Raw genomic sequence first — 13,823 nt, forward strand, 5'->3', positions numbered from 1 at the left:
CTGAAGTTTTATGGCTTTAATAAATCTTGGCTATAATGTGTGTTTATATTGTATATTTTGAAATCGCTTCCTTTGGAATTTATAGACAAGAAGACATCTTAAACCTTGAGCTACCGATTATAACCTCTGCAGCAAAATCTTTCCTTACTATTATTATGTCACTTACTTGCCTAGAACTTGGCAGAAAGATAACTAACTCGTAACTTCATTTAGGCCACTATGCTAAGAGTAGCTTATGCTACTTTTTCAAATTTTTCAAGGCTCGTTGCTCGTCCGCATTTCCACAATTCACATTTCCACATTTTTCCCATTTGTCGTCACGCTCTGGCTGCCTGAGAATATCTAGCCCGACTAGCCTGATGACTTGGATTGTGGGTCCTGGGTTCAGGATTGCGACTGGGTCTCGGGTTTCCGGTAAAGCCACTTGCGTGGCCCTTAAACGAATTAAGTAGAGCTTATGCTGGGGTCCCAGTAGCAACTACTTAACTGAGCAACAAAAAAACTCGGTCGGCCATTAACTTTGAGATTTTATGTGAGTTTTTTATCAGCCTTTGTGGGGGGTTTTTGCATGAATCCGGCTGGATCCTGCTCCCCGAGTTGTGTCTCTCTTTGTACTGCTGCTTACTTATTAATGAGAGCTCACTCACTCACCAAGGCAGTCCTCCGCCCACCCACTGTCCCCACAAACAAACACAGATTTCACTCGCTCGCACATAGCTTTTAGCCATCTTTTCTGCCCCCCATCCCAACCAGTGGGATATCAGGCTATGTACTCGCAACATTTGCACTCCACGTGGAGCTCCAGCAATGCCTACGCAGTTATCTGAGCGCCTGGCCGCCAATTCCGAGTGCCCCTCACATACAAACATCTGAAACACACAACCTCCCACGCACACAGTACATGTACAGGACATGCAGAACCCCACAAATGGAATATTGTGCACAGATACAGGCTGTGAAAGGACGAGCGGGAAAAGTTTTTGTGGCTGAAATGAGAAAAATTTGAATGAAACAAATTTTTTCAAAGGAGTCGAATTACCAAGAACACTTTAAGAAAATTAAACATTTATTTTTTAATTAAAAAAATTAGCTAATCAATAAATTGCTTTTCTATATAGATCTGTAACGTTTTTAAGAAAAAGTTCAACTAATTAAAGCTTTTCCAATATTTTTCCATCGATAGAGTATACTAACATTAATAATAAAAAAAACTATATTATTACATAGCGAATATCCTTAATTTTTTTCCGGTTCTAGTCAAGTCCTTTTTTGCTTCTAAAAATTTTTCAAATGTGCAACTGTTGAGTATTTATTAGTGAGCCACATAAGCATGAATAGCGATACGGGTGAGTGGTTGGTTGGGTGTTTCTGTATGTGTTTTTTTTTGGCCAGGAGCAGGGGTCAGAGAAGGTCGGTGTTTGAGGTTGAGGTCGTGGCCGACTCGTGGGCTCCCCAGGGGTTTGGCGTTTGAATACCATTACGGCAGAACGTATTCAAGTGCGCAGTGGAAAGTTCGGGCAAACTAATCAAGAACCTATAAATAGTTTCCCCAGTTCCCGTATAGTCAGGTGTTTTCTGGTATTTCATGACCAGCTGGAGATCTCAATCAAAAATTTTTGTTTATGCTTTTTTGGCCAGTTGGCGAGTAGACTAAATATTTAAAAGCCAAATATGTATAGCACTGAACTGTAAAATCTTTAAAGCTAGTGCCATAAATAATTTATTGTTTATAAATTTGGATTTTTCCTTTGTGTTTAAGACTACACATGCTCAAATTTCATAAGATGACTTGAAAAATAAGGAAAATTAGCTATCGGCGGAGTGTAATTACATTAAGGAATTCATTATATGATTCATGAATATCTTAAAAGCAATTTCATTGGGAAATAAATGAGAATTAGGTCTATTTTCGTGGGAGCAGTTTTAATATTAAGCTAAGAAAATTACTTAGAGGCTTTTCTTTAGGGTTTTTAAGAGCTTATACCTTTTAAAATAAAGTATAGCTGTCATCAGAACTATATTAAATGTACGATACACTGCAAAAAAAAGCTAAAAATTTTTAAGAAAAACATTTTTTTAGTTGTATGACAAATTAAACTGTAAAGAATACTGGTTTCTATTTGGAAAGCAAGTTGTCTAACTGCAATTACCATTTTAGCAAACCCGTTTGGTGGGCTTTAACGATTGCTGCATAAACGGTGACTAATCCAATCCAAGAAAAATGATTTTTTTTTTCAAAAATGTTTCTCTATTTATTTCTAATACCTATCATTTAAGTATTTCCCGCTAGCACAAGCGGCACACACATCGACTAATTGAACGAGATAAACTAATCTAAGGGCGGGGTGAGGCTTTCGGGGGCGTGGAGGCAAACAGAACACATAACGCCGAAGTGACGTGGACGCTAAAGTCCGGAGGGGGGGGGCACATTATGCCCCACTAGGGGGCATTATTTTTGGCACGCGAGTAGGGCACGCGAGTAGGAGCAACAACAAAGAACAAGTGCCAACAAATGCGGTAAAAAGCATTGGAGGGGTGTCTGATATTTGTGTTGCGGCCGGCGATTGGCATGTGGACTCCGTGGCGCAACGGTAGCGCGTCCGACTCCAGATCGGAAGGTTGCGTGTTCAAATCACGTCGGGGTCAAGTTGACTAATTATTTTTTTGTTTTAATTTTTTTTTTTACTTTTTCTAAGCGAAGGTTTGTTGTCGCACAGAAACATAATTATACAAAATATTGCTATATTATTGAAGCGATAAGAATGTTTGTTGAATGTTTTAGAAGCCATGGCATTTCATTATCTACACCTAAACCAGTACAGAGTTCGTATTTTAATCACCCAAAGATAAGAACATAGTGTATAGTATTTACTGAATACACTCCATTAAACTCTAACCTTCAGTGCACTTACTAAATGAGTTAACATTCGTTACCATTTATTTACTTAATGCATTTGCCCTTGCTGCTTCTGAAGGAATACCTTCATTTATTTCCCTTCAAAGGAAAATAAATCAGACTATTTTCTGATTTCCGAGAATATATTTCATTCATTTCCACTACTTATTGCATTCGTTACTCGAATAAATCAATTGAATGTCACCAATTACTCATCTATTTACAGTTCAGTGGGCTGACTCGTCCTGCCTGGCACATCCTTCCTGCATCCCCGTTAGATTCGCAAATAAATCCTTTCATCTCGTTTAAGTGACGACTTTCAAATAGTTTGAGGCTTAGTCGTTTTTTGTCAATTAACTAGCAAAAAGTCAAAGCAAAAATCACTTAAAGTATTCAATTACAAAATGTAAAACAACACAGTCCCACCAAATGAAAGCGATGGAAATGCTGTGGAAAGTGGGCGTTGGTGGGTGTAGGTTTGGGGGGCAAAAAAGAAGAAGAAACCAACAAAGCAAATGAAAAAGCTGAAATGAAATAAAAGTGCGGGACAAAATGAAAGCCAGTGCCAGCTGACGGCAAATGGCAGACAGAAAGTGATGGGGGGGAGGGGACGAAAATAGCATAGAACAAGTGCAGCTACAACAACAGCCCCTACAACAACAACAGGTGGGTCCTGCTCCACCGTCATCTCCTTCTCCTTCTGCTTCCCCAGCTCCTGGCATATGTTTCTGTCGCTGTCAGCGTCCGTTAGGTGGAGCCTGCTGCCATTTTCCTTCTTCAATTTATGGTACCTCCCCCCCTAGGTCCTTTTTATGTGGCCTTAGAATAAATATATACAGCGTGCCACCCCCGCAAACACCCCTCTTCTGGCCACCTCCCGCTCGCTGCGTTTATACAAATAATTGTTTTTTCGGCCACCCAGTCAGCCAGCCAGCCAGCCAGCGAGCTTGCTGCACTTTTTTGCAAATAAAGCCAAAGTTGTTGCCGCAGTTTAATCTTTTTTCATCGTCGTGATTTCAGCTGCCACCAGAGGCAGCTGCTCCAAAAACGGGCCAAAGCAAACAGGTCAGGTGTATGCTAACCGTGGCAAAATCAAGGGGTTATATTTTGGTTTAATTTCTAACCTTAAGGATATAAATTAAGAATTTTGATGATAACTAACGATGTAAAATTAATTTTCAAGCAATTATTATAGGTTCAATTTAATTTTATAGTTTAAGAGAACTCGCTTCTTTTATCATTTTAAAAGATTAATGGCATTCCCCATATATTTCCATAATAATCGCCAATAAGAACTCATCACTTTTATTTTTGGCCCAATGTGCAGAGGGGAAACCGGCAGTTGTTAACTCTGATTTAATGGCAATGTTGCAACTACCTGGTCCTGCGTTTGTGCTCGTCCGTACTTAACTGCCCCCGCCCCTGCAATCCTGCAACCAGCAACCTCAACCCTATCGTATCTGTCGGCTTGGCCGTGCTCAACAAAAGTGGCTACGTGCTGTTGCTGCGGCGCTGGAGATCCGGATGCTTGCAGCAAGCTGCAGGATGCTTGCCTGCACGGATGCTACGTGATGCGGTCCTTGTTGTTGGCTTTTAATGGGTTAATGGTGCCAGCTGCTGCTACGCCCCCAAACCCACGCCCAAGGCCAAGCTCTAGCCCCAACCCAAGCTCAAGCCCACACCGCAGTTTGGCAGTCTGGGAGTAGCGAGAGCCACTAGCATTATGATAAATACACATTTGGGCAGCCTGCTCCACTCCGAAAGCGAATGGACTATTAAATTACTTGCTGCCAGTGGGGCACAGTGAATGAAAGTTTTAGATGGCCCGGCCTGGCCTGGCCTTTGGCTATTGAATCAAAGCACATTTCCGGACAGCAATTTGCTCAATTGTGGCCAAAATTTGGCCGTCGTTTGCATAAAATGCTCGTAAGTTTGCCACGACGAAAAGTTGCAAGACCACAGCAGAAAATGTAAGTGTGCAGTGTCGGGTGCAGACAATGTGCAATCTGTGCGAGGCACATGTCACCAGGACACCAAGACCCCAGGACACTCCAGGACACACTAGGACACCCACACAAACAGACACACGCACACATGACAACGGCAGCTGCCGCACACATTCTACAAAAACAAGGCGCAACAATGAGGCAAGCCAAGGAAAAAAGGAAATGCCGGAGCAGGAGCCTGAGCAGGAGATGAAGAAAAACTATAATGGCAGCCTTCGCTAGACAAAAAAGCTTCGAGGGCAATGGGCGGAGGTGGGTGGCTGGCAGGCTGGAGGGCTGAGCAGTGTGGTGGGCTTGGTGGGCGGGGCAGCACACAACTTTAATGGTGTCAGTAATTGTTAACTCAAGCGACGTTTATTTCCTGTGCATGTGCTGGTGTGTGCGTTGCATACTTTGTGGCGCTTTCATTATATCCTCTTTTCTTGGCACTTTAACGCCGCTGTAAAGGATACAGTCGGTACATATGCGAACAAAACAAACAGAGGAACACAAGTCAAGTGTCGCCTGGCAGCAAGAGAGACAGCCGAAGGGCAAGGGACAGAGATAGGAGCACACACTTAATGTCATTTGTTGTGGCTTCGAAGTAAATTACGTATACGCCATGTGCAACGGCCATACTTTTCATGGCTTCGCAATGAACTCGGGTGCTTGAGGAAAATTAACTGTGCGCTCGCATAGCGTTTAATTGAGACTCGACTGGCCCTGACACAGATGCCATAACTTTATCCGGCTAGAAAAATAACCCAGAGTGGCCAGTGTGGCAGTTACTGACCCCACAAGCCGACCGGCATTTGTCAAATTTGGTGACAAAATTAAATGTCCGAAACGGAATGCCCAGAATGCTGTGACTTTTGATGTGGGTGATGGTGATGGTGATGCCACAAACCGGATAACAACAGTCGTTATAAATTTGTCTAGACGTCTTTGTCTACTCACATGACATGCCGCAAGACACGCCGCCACGAAAACCGCCCGGACTCCTGTCACCAAACTCTGCTTCTGGGACAGCCAGTGACACAGCTCATTGTCCAAAAAAAAGCAGTGGAGTGGGAGCTCCACGTGGTGGTGGTGGACTGGGTGAGCCATTTGTCCAGCTGCCACATAAAAATTGTTTTAAATTAGTTGTTAATTTAACTACTTTGCCAGCTTTCGGCCAAGACCAGCTGGCAAAGCGGTTGCCATAGAAGACGCTTAATGGCTCTTTTTTATGGTGTCACGAGGGAGGTTAGCTGCGAACTAGGATAATCATTATCCTGGCAAGCACTAAATGCGAAAGTATTTTATGGCTACTTTAACGTAATACAAGGAAAACTTGAATTTAGTTGGTGTTTATAAACTGGAAGAATAAGGTTTGTGCATATATATTTTTATTTTGAACTTTGAACTTTCCTAGAAAGAAATATTCCTAGAATGTCAAAAACTAGGAGTCTTATTTGATACTGTTTTATGCCGAATTGGAATCATTACAAATGTGTATCTTTGATGTTTGCAGAAACCTAGAATATTTGCCAAAGAAGCCATTCTATAATCCCATTGTATCATCAAGCCGCACAGGTTTTGTGTGTGGGCTTATGGGGATTCTATTACCTTTGACTTTTGACTACAAATTGACTCCATTTGCCGAAATGAATGTCTCGCATTTGATTTATAGACAAGCCACAGACGCACCCAAGCACTCGTCGTCAAATATTATCTGTGGTCTTCCGAGTGATTAAGCAATAAATATACAAGTTGACAGTAAATTATTAACGGGGAGGATGGCAATGGAGAAGGAAGGGGAACGGAGGCGCCCGGGAGTCCCTCGCCATGAAATTAACTTTGAGTCGTCTTCGGTCGGTTATCCTTGCCCGGACGTTCTTGCCGAGGCCAGGCACGTAGTCCTGGTAAATATTTGAGCAAATATTAAAAGTAGAACAAATTCAAAACGTGACACATTTAAGGACAGACCTTTCTCTAGCTAGCATGCTTTTTCCCTTTAAATACATAATTTTAGGTCGAATGAGTGGCAATAACCTGAAATGCAATTCAAAAGTCATTTGGGTTTCGAAAGAAACGTTTGTGAGCGACACTTAAAGGACGTGGGCCGTGGGCTGTGGGGTCCCGGAGTCAGGGTCCGGGACCTGTCTGTGTCTGGGCCTGAGTTGGGATAATAAACGTAAAACGCTTAGCACTAAAGACAAAAAGAACTGGCATACATCCTCTCATCCAGCCAAAGATGAGGCGGAAAAGGGCGGGGTCTGGGGCCTGGGACAGGGCAACAATGCCGCCAAATGAAACAGCAAACAGAAAAAATGAGCAGGCCGAGCGAGGAGTGGGAGGAAAACATGGCCATAACAATAAAAGCACAACAATAAGCAGTAACAACGAGGACAACATTGCCGGGCTCTATGGCAGGAGGTGACACACACATCCACACTCTGAAACGGTTGCCAGTGCTGGCACAAAAATTGGGCACCCAAAAAAGGCCAAATCTTTGATATTTTAATGCTTTTATGGCACAAACTACAAAATTAAGTCATGAAAAGGCTTTGATTGGGAATAAAATAGGTCCATATTTAAGAAAAACTTTAATTTAGAAAACTTTCTTTTATAAATAAAAGTAAAAAAACATCCTTTCTTGAAACATGGCCAAAAAGACAGAACCAGAAGAGGCCCAAGTATAGAGACAGACTCTACAGCGGATGTGGGTGGCGGCCATGGCGCTGCCAAGTGTAGCAGATTAACGGAATGTTTGTTAAATGGCGCACGGCTGTGTGGCCTGATGGCGGGATAGGTGGTGAGGTGATGGGCAGGACTTTTGAAGGCGTGGCTGGGGAATGCCGTAATTCTTATAATTTGGCCTGACTATGTGGCATTGTGGGCTGATTCCCCGCCCGTAGACAAAGCGGCCACTAATAAGGCTGGCAGACTCACCGAAAACCACAGGACCTCCTCACTTTCCCCAGCTTTAGGGCCTCACTTCTCGTTGTGCTTTTAAAATTTTAAATTCTACAGCTTAGTCGACATTTTAGCTAATTAAAAAAAAAAAAGAAGTAAAACGAAGGCCAAGCCAAAGGACAGCAAATCGAATTGAAAAAGGCTGCTGAATATTTTCATTTGCTTAATGCTCCTATAAGCCGCTTAGGTGGTTATATGTATCTTGGCGAATGCGTACCCTCAGGAAATGTATGTATAAATGTGTGTATGTGACAGTGATGGCCATTTGGGTAAGAATTTAAGGACAGATAAGAAAAATCAATTTATTTAAATCAATTTTTTAAGCTGGCAATTTTCTGTTTATTTAAAAGATAAGCCAATCGATGTTTAAGTTCGATTCGCCCACTTGACTTTAACACTGTTTCTATTTGAATTGAAACTTTGGTATTTATGGGAGAACGGCTGAATTCACTTGAATGAGTCCATTGTTGGGGCCTTTCCCGAGGCGTCGTCACAGCTTCAGGCAAAATTGAATCTGATGTGGTCCAAAATATATGTAGAGCGCAAGTGGAAATGGACAAAGGCATTTTTGGGCCTGTTGCAGGCATATTCGTACACAATTTCAATTGATTTGCCGTCAATTTCATTTGCTGAGCTTGAAGGCAGAAACATGACAGCCCCAAAATACGCCAGATATCTTTATGTGTTTGTATATATGTATATGGAAGTACATAAAACAGACTTGCCCCAAGCATGATGAATTATTATTTCCTCTTTCGTGGCCCACTGGCCCACACCTTTTACGCATTACGCATACGCACCGTGTACTCAGAGCGAGGTTGCCTGTCCGTCCGTCCCTCCGTCCGTCTGTCTGTGTGTCCGTTTGTCCGTCGGCCTAACCACAATCATTCATCATGCTGCAGCACGGCCACACATTGTTCTTGCTGTTCCGATTGTTGTGTGTTGGCTTGCTCGGCCAACCATTTTCCGCTCATTTTCCCAACCGCCTGTTTCCCAGCTTTGACATCGATACGGCGTTGATACACACGTTCATTGGGCGGACATTGTTAATGTATTCTATGTATATAGTTTTGACCTTTTTTTTTGGCTTTAAGCAAACCCAGCCAGGAGCAATTATCCGTGCCTAGCCGGAAACCCAATCCCCAAATGTGCTAATCCATCAATACGACTTCACTGAAAGCTTCAACGCTCTGGCTCAATTTTTGGGTGGCATGAGCTGCAAATGGGTAGCATTTGTACGGGTGTCTGGAACGGAAGCTGCAACTTATAGCATGTATTCAATAACTTTGTTCCCCCAGGGAGCTCCCAGGAGGAAGGGCTTTCTTCTTGTTACTTTTCAGTGAAGTCGATGTTGTAGATAGTGAGATGTATCTTTAAAGAACCAGTCTATCAAACAAATTAAATAATAATTACCTTCTTTAAAAAGAACGTCACTTAGAAACTTTGTCTTGACGTCTTCGTAGACGAGACAAATTTGCAGCCATTAGAGAAACTCAAATATAATTGCCAAGAAAAAGTATCCTCCGACAACTGTGAGGCCATTAAAAATCACTCCAAACTGCTTAGACGGCAAATTTTATTTCACATTTTTTGTGAGCATCTCCCTCTCATTATTTGCACGGAAGTTGGACTCGAATTATGGCCAATGTATAATAGCCATTAAAACTTGTTTGTTTGCCAGACAAGCTGGAGAGTGGAAACGAAACGGAAAAGTGAACAGGAAAATTGCAAAATGGGAAATGGAAAAGAAAAGCATGGAAAACCGAAATAAGCCAAGGTAGAGGAGATTGAGGTGGAATACGAGTGTTAGACCAAAACTTTTGCAATAATCATTTCGCTGCCTCAGTCGCTCAGTCAGTGACTGTCGTTGTCCTTGGCAGGACAATGCAGAACTACCCACATCTACACACTGAAATCGCATTACTATGTTAAACAAAAACTACAAAAAAAAAAAATGAATGAGGGACAAAGCCAAGAGAACTGAGATAGAAAATTCAGCAGAGCGGAGCTCCGCAATTGCGAGACTGTCAATACAAAATGTAACAATTATGTCGTGAGGGGATGTGGGGAGCTGGCCAACTAGCTGCCAATGACAATGGACACCGAACACCGAACACACAACGGCAACAGGCGACTGTCCACGTAGCTACAATGTCCTTCTGAATTATTGAGCATGCAACTTGTTGAAAATCCAAGGATATCGCTAAAGGAGATACTGAACGAGCTCGCCCCGTATCTTTTTGGTATATAATAAGTACCAGCTAGATGGAAGCTTAATTTACTCATTTCAACGAAATGTTAAAAATTTACCAAGTTATTTGCCAAGGGTGGGGCGATGGCGAAAAAATATCCTAACTGAAAAGCTGAAAACAATTAAAAACTTTGAGGCGCTGGCGAAGAATTCGCCGAGAAATGCGCCCGACTTTATGGCGTTTTAATTGTTCAGGGCGTGAAGGGTCCGAGAGGATGGTTAAACGAAATTCCAAGTTTGGGGCTCTGGGAAAACAAATCTAGAAACTCGAAGCGTTGAAGCATGGCTGGCAAGTGGAGTGGGATACCTGGGGAAATCAATATTTCGTGGGAAAAGCTTTGATTGTTTTTTCTTTTTATTTTCATGCAGCTCTCTCTATTTGAGATTTTTATTTTCGGCAATCAGTGGTATTTTCTTTTGCAATCTTTTATATTGAAATTCTAAAGTTGAAAGCTTCAAGCTTATTTTATTCCCACTAAACCATTGTCCTGGAGTGTATATTCGTTAATTTTATTGAACCATTCTTGACAACGGCTGGCAGCTGGCTTCAATGGCAGTCACGTCGATATTGTATGGCCAATTTGTTCGTGACTAACACTTTCATGGGCAGTTAGCCAGGAGCAGTGGACCAGCATAAATCAGCCAGAGTGGCCTCACTCAATCCATCAACGGTTTTGGCACTGAAATCAGTCATAAGGAATAAGCCACTGACGGATTCAGCAATCTGAACAATTGAAATCGGATTTTTTGTGATTTTGGGGGTATATTTGAAAATGGATGTGGGCTTGGAAGCTTATAAAGATATACTTTCAAAGAGAAGTTTTAAAATATCTATTTTACAATTTCAGAAAATGTTTCAATAGAGATGGCCAAACTTTCACGACGTGCCTCGTCGTCTGCAGCAACGCCGTCAACAGCCTCCACAGCACACACTGCAACTACATCAGCAGGAACTTCAGCCAGGCCGAGTCATGCCACAGGCGACACGCATCAGCAGTCCAATCCTCCAGAACAGCAAAAGGAACTTCAAACCGATCAAGAGCAAACGGTGCCACATCTGCAACGCATTGCCCGTCGTGCCACCAGCAGCGGCACTACCAGCAACAAAAACAATCAGAACAACAACAAAAGACTCCAATCAGCTTCTCTTATTGATACCAGCGCCGATGTCCCGCACGATAATCCAACGCCATCACCGACACCGACGACGCTATCGAGCCAAAGCAGCAACACCAGCCACACTGCCGCACGCCACAACGAGAGCAGCGCCAAGCCCGCTGGCCCCACTCCCGCCCCCAATCTCGGCCATGTCACGGCAAAGCCCTACATGCCGCTCCTGCCGCCCGGCGAACGTAATCTGACGGAGGCCGAGAACCTAGCGGAGCGGGCCAGGATCCGGGCGGAGTTCTTTGCCACCTACGACGTAATGACGGGGGTGAGGATCGCCGCCACCTTGGGCGGATTCTTTGGGCTGATGGTCTTTCTCATCGTTTGGAAGAGTCGAAGCAGCAGCAACGAAACGATGAAGGTGCTCAAGGATCCCAAGATGGCGGCGGTAGCGGCTGTGTGTATGCAGGAGGAGGAGGAGCGGGAGATTCACGAGGCCATTGTGGCCACGGGGATGTCCATATACCCGGACGAATACGATGCCCTGGTGTACCGTCGACAGCGGATGTTATCCCTGGGAAACGTGAGTGCTCCTCCACTGCTCAATCGTGGATATCGTTGTGGTTCAGTTGGTGAGTTAAGCATTTAGGGTTAGTCATTTAAAACATTATTAAATAATGCTGTTTTCCAGGAGGAGTGGGCGCTGGTCACCCAGTGGGCTATAGCTACTTGCTGGAGCCTCCTCGCCGCTTTTCCTACTCGGCCATGTCACCGGGAGGAGGTGGGCCCGGTCACGTGGGGCGGCGCAAGAGCGGATCGGAGTCGTCTCGGATTTTTAGCAACTATCCCATGGGCGGCAGTTTTGGCACGGACGACTATTTCGTGGAGACGGATGACGAATTGGAGGCGGAGGAGTACATGCAGCGAGATACTCGGGAAGAAACGGATAATCAACACCAGCGCACGGACTCCACGAGAAGCAAACAGGGATTTCTGTCCGTCCCAATAGCGGTGAGTTGGATAGGGTACCCTATAAAAGTTTCCACATTAAATACTCTGTTCCAGGGCCACGATTCCCGGCGGAGCAGTGCCATGACCTGTTGCAGCACAGACAGCTCCTACCTGGAGCGGCGCACCTCCGCCTACATGGGCGGCTGTATGGGAAACCTGCCTCCGGCATTGGACCGTAAAATGTCTACAGCTTCGCGAACGTCGAGCATTGAGAACTGGGACTACTACTATCCGGACATCCAAGTGATCCAGCCCACGCCAAAGGCTTCGCCCTGTCCCTCGGAACGGAGTATTCACGAATCGACAGGCACAGTAGCCGGAGCAGGATCTCGAGGCTCGAATCTGTGTGCGCCAAACATAAAGCGGAAGCATAGCATCGTGTCTTACGATCCGGACAGTGCACAGGCTGGCCGGAAGCAGCAGATCCACTCGATCAGTGCCGATACCGTGGACGTTTATCCCTACAACCAGGAGAGCACCGTGGACCTGGCGCTGCCGTTGCCCAAGCCGGTGCAGTCAGCACCGCCCACTAGTGTCCACCAGGCGTTTCACTTCTGTGACTCGCCCTCCGAGGAGCTGCGACTGGGTGTGCGCCGGAAGCTGACTCTGGTGGAGCTGCAGCGGAATGAGAGCAATAACAATAGCTTTCCATACACAGCGACGGCAGCGATTCCGACAGCTGTACCCGCAGTTCCGGGCACCGCTCCTAATTCGAGCAGCCTCAGTGTGGACAGCCCGCCGGTAAGTCTGGAGCGTCTTAACGGTGGCAACGGAAGCGGAGGTAGCGGCAGCCTGAGCACCGTATCCGCGTCCAATAAGCTGCCAGCGGGGATCGTCGGAAACAACAATCCCGAGAAGCGAGCGCCACTGGCCTCACTAAGTTCCTTTAAGATCTCTTCGCTGGAGTGCCCCGACTCGGAGATGCGCTCCCTTGACGAGGACTCGGTTTTTGGGGTGGAGAGCCCTGCGGACACGGACGACGACATGCAGCAGCTGAGCAGCGACAGCGAGGAGCAAGAGGCGGCCGCCCAGGCTCAGGCACAAGCCCAGGCGGCGGCTCAATCGCAATTACAGAGCTCTTCAATCCGGATTAGTGGCGATAGTAAGCCCAGTCCCATCCCCTTGGCCATGCCACTGAAACGCCTCAGTCTAAGTTCAGTGCCATCGACAGGTATGACTGGTTCGGGTGGTGGTGCCCGACCCCGGAGGCCTCTGCTCCAAAGACACCGCACCATTAGCGCCACCTCCAGCGATCGTGTGGCTCTCATCGCCCAGCCTTTGCCGCTGCAACAGTTCCACATGGGCCTGCCCATCCAGTCGGAGGTGCCGCCGCTAGAAACGCATTTTGGTGCCGTCATCAGTCAGAGTCCGCCGAGGAGGGGACCGCTCCTGCAACAGTACAGTGATCCACAAACGACGACGACAACCACAACAACTACCACGACGGAGGACGACACCTGCTCCACGCTCAACACAGAGCTGGGATTGGCGGACGGGTCAGGAGTAGGTGGAGTAGGAGGCCCCGGCGGGGGAGGCGGAGAGTCTGCCACGCACACACAGTACAGCAGCCTGAGTACGGGCATAAGCCTGGGCGGATGAACGCCCCGTCCCGTTC

The 13,823-nt window shown here is 45.5% G+C and overlaps 1 protein-coding gene and 1 non-coding gene across 2 annotated transcripts in view; both read left to right on the forward strand.

Annotated features, from left to right (window-relative positions):
* The window catches only part of LOC108123989 (uncharacterized), a 36,589-nt gene extending 22,782 nt beyond the window's left edge, over window positions 1–13,807 (forward strand). The window contains exons 2-4 of the mRNA XM_017239455.3: window positions 10,939–11,829; window positions 11,889–12,208; window positions 12,263–13,807. Coding sequence (XP_017094944.3) covers window positions 10,956–11,829; window positions 11,889–12,208; window positions 12,263–13,807 — 2,739 coding nt within the window. The 5' untranslated portion in view covers window positions 10,939–10,955. The remainder of the gene's footprint in view (window positions 1–10,938; window positions 11,830–11,888; window positions 12,209–12,262) is intronic.
* TRNAW-CCA (transfer RNA tryptophan (anticodon CCA)) lies at window positions 2,575–2,646 on the forward strand. Its single transcript has one exon. It is a non-coding gene; the product is annotated as a tRNA-Trp (tRNA).
* Window positions 13,808–13,823: the final 16 nt, after the last annotated feature.

The sequence above is a fragment of the Drosophila bipectinata genome, chromosome 2L, assembly GCF_030179905.1.
Source record: "Drosophila bipectinata strain 14024-0381.07 chromosome 2L, DbipHiC1v2, whole genome shotgun sequence".
Lineage (NCBI taxonomy): Eukaryota > Metazoa > Arthropoda > Insecta > Diptera > Drosophilidae > Drosophila > Drosophila bipectinata.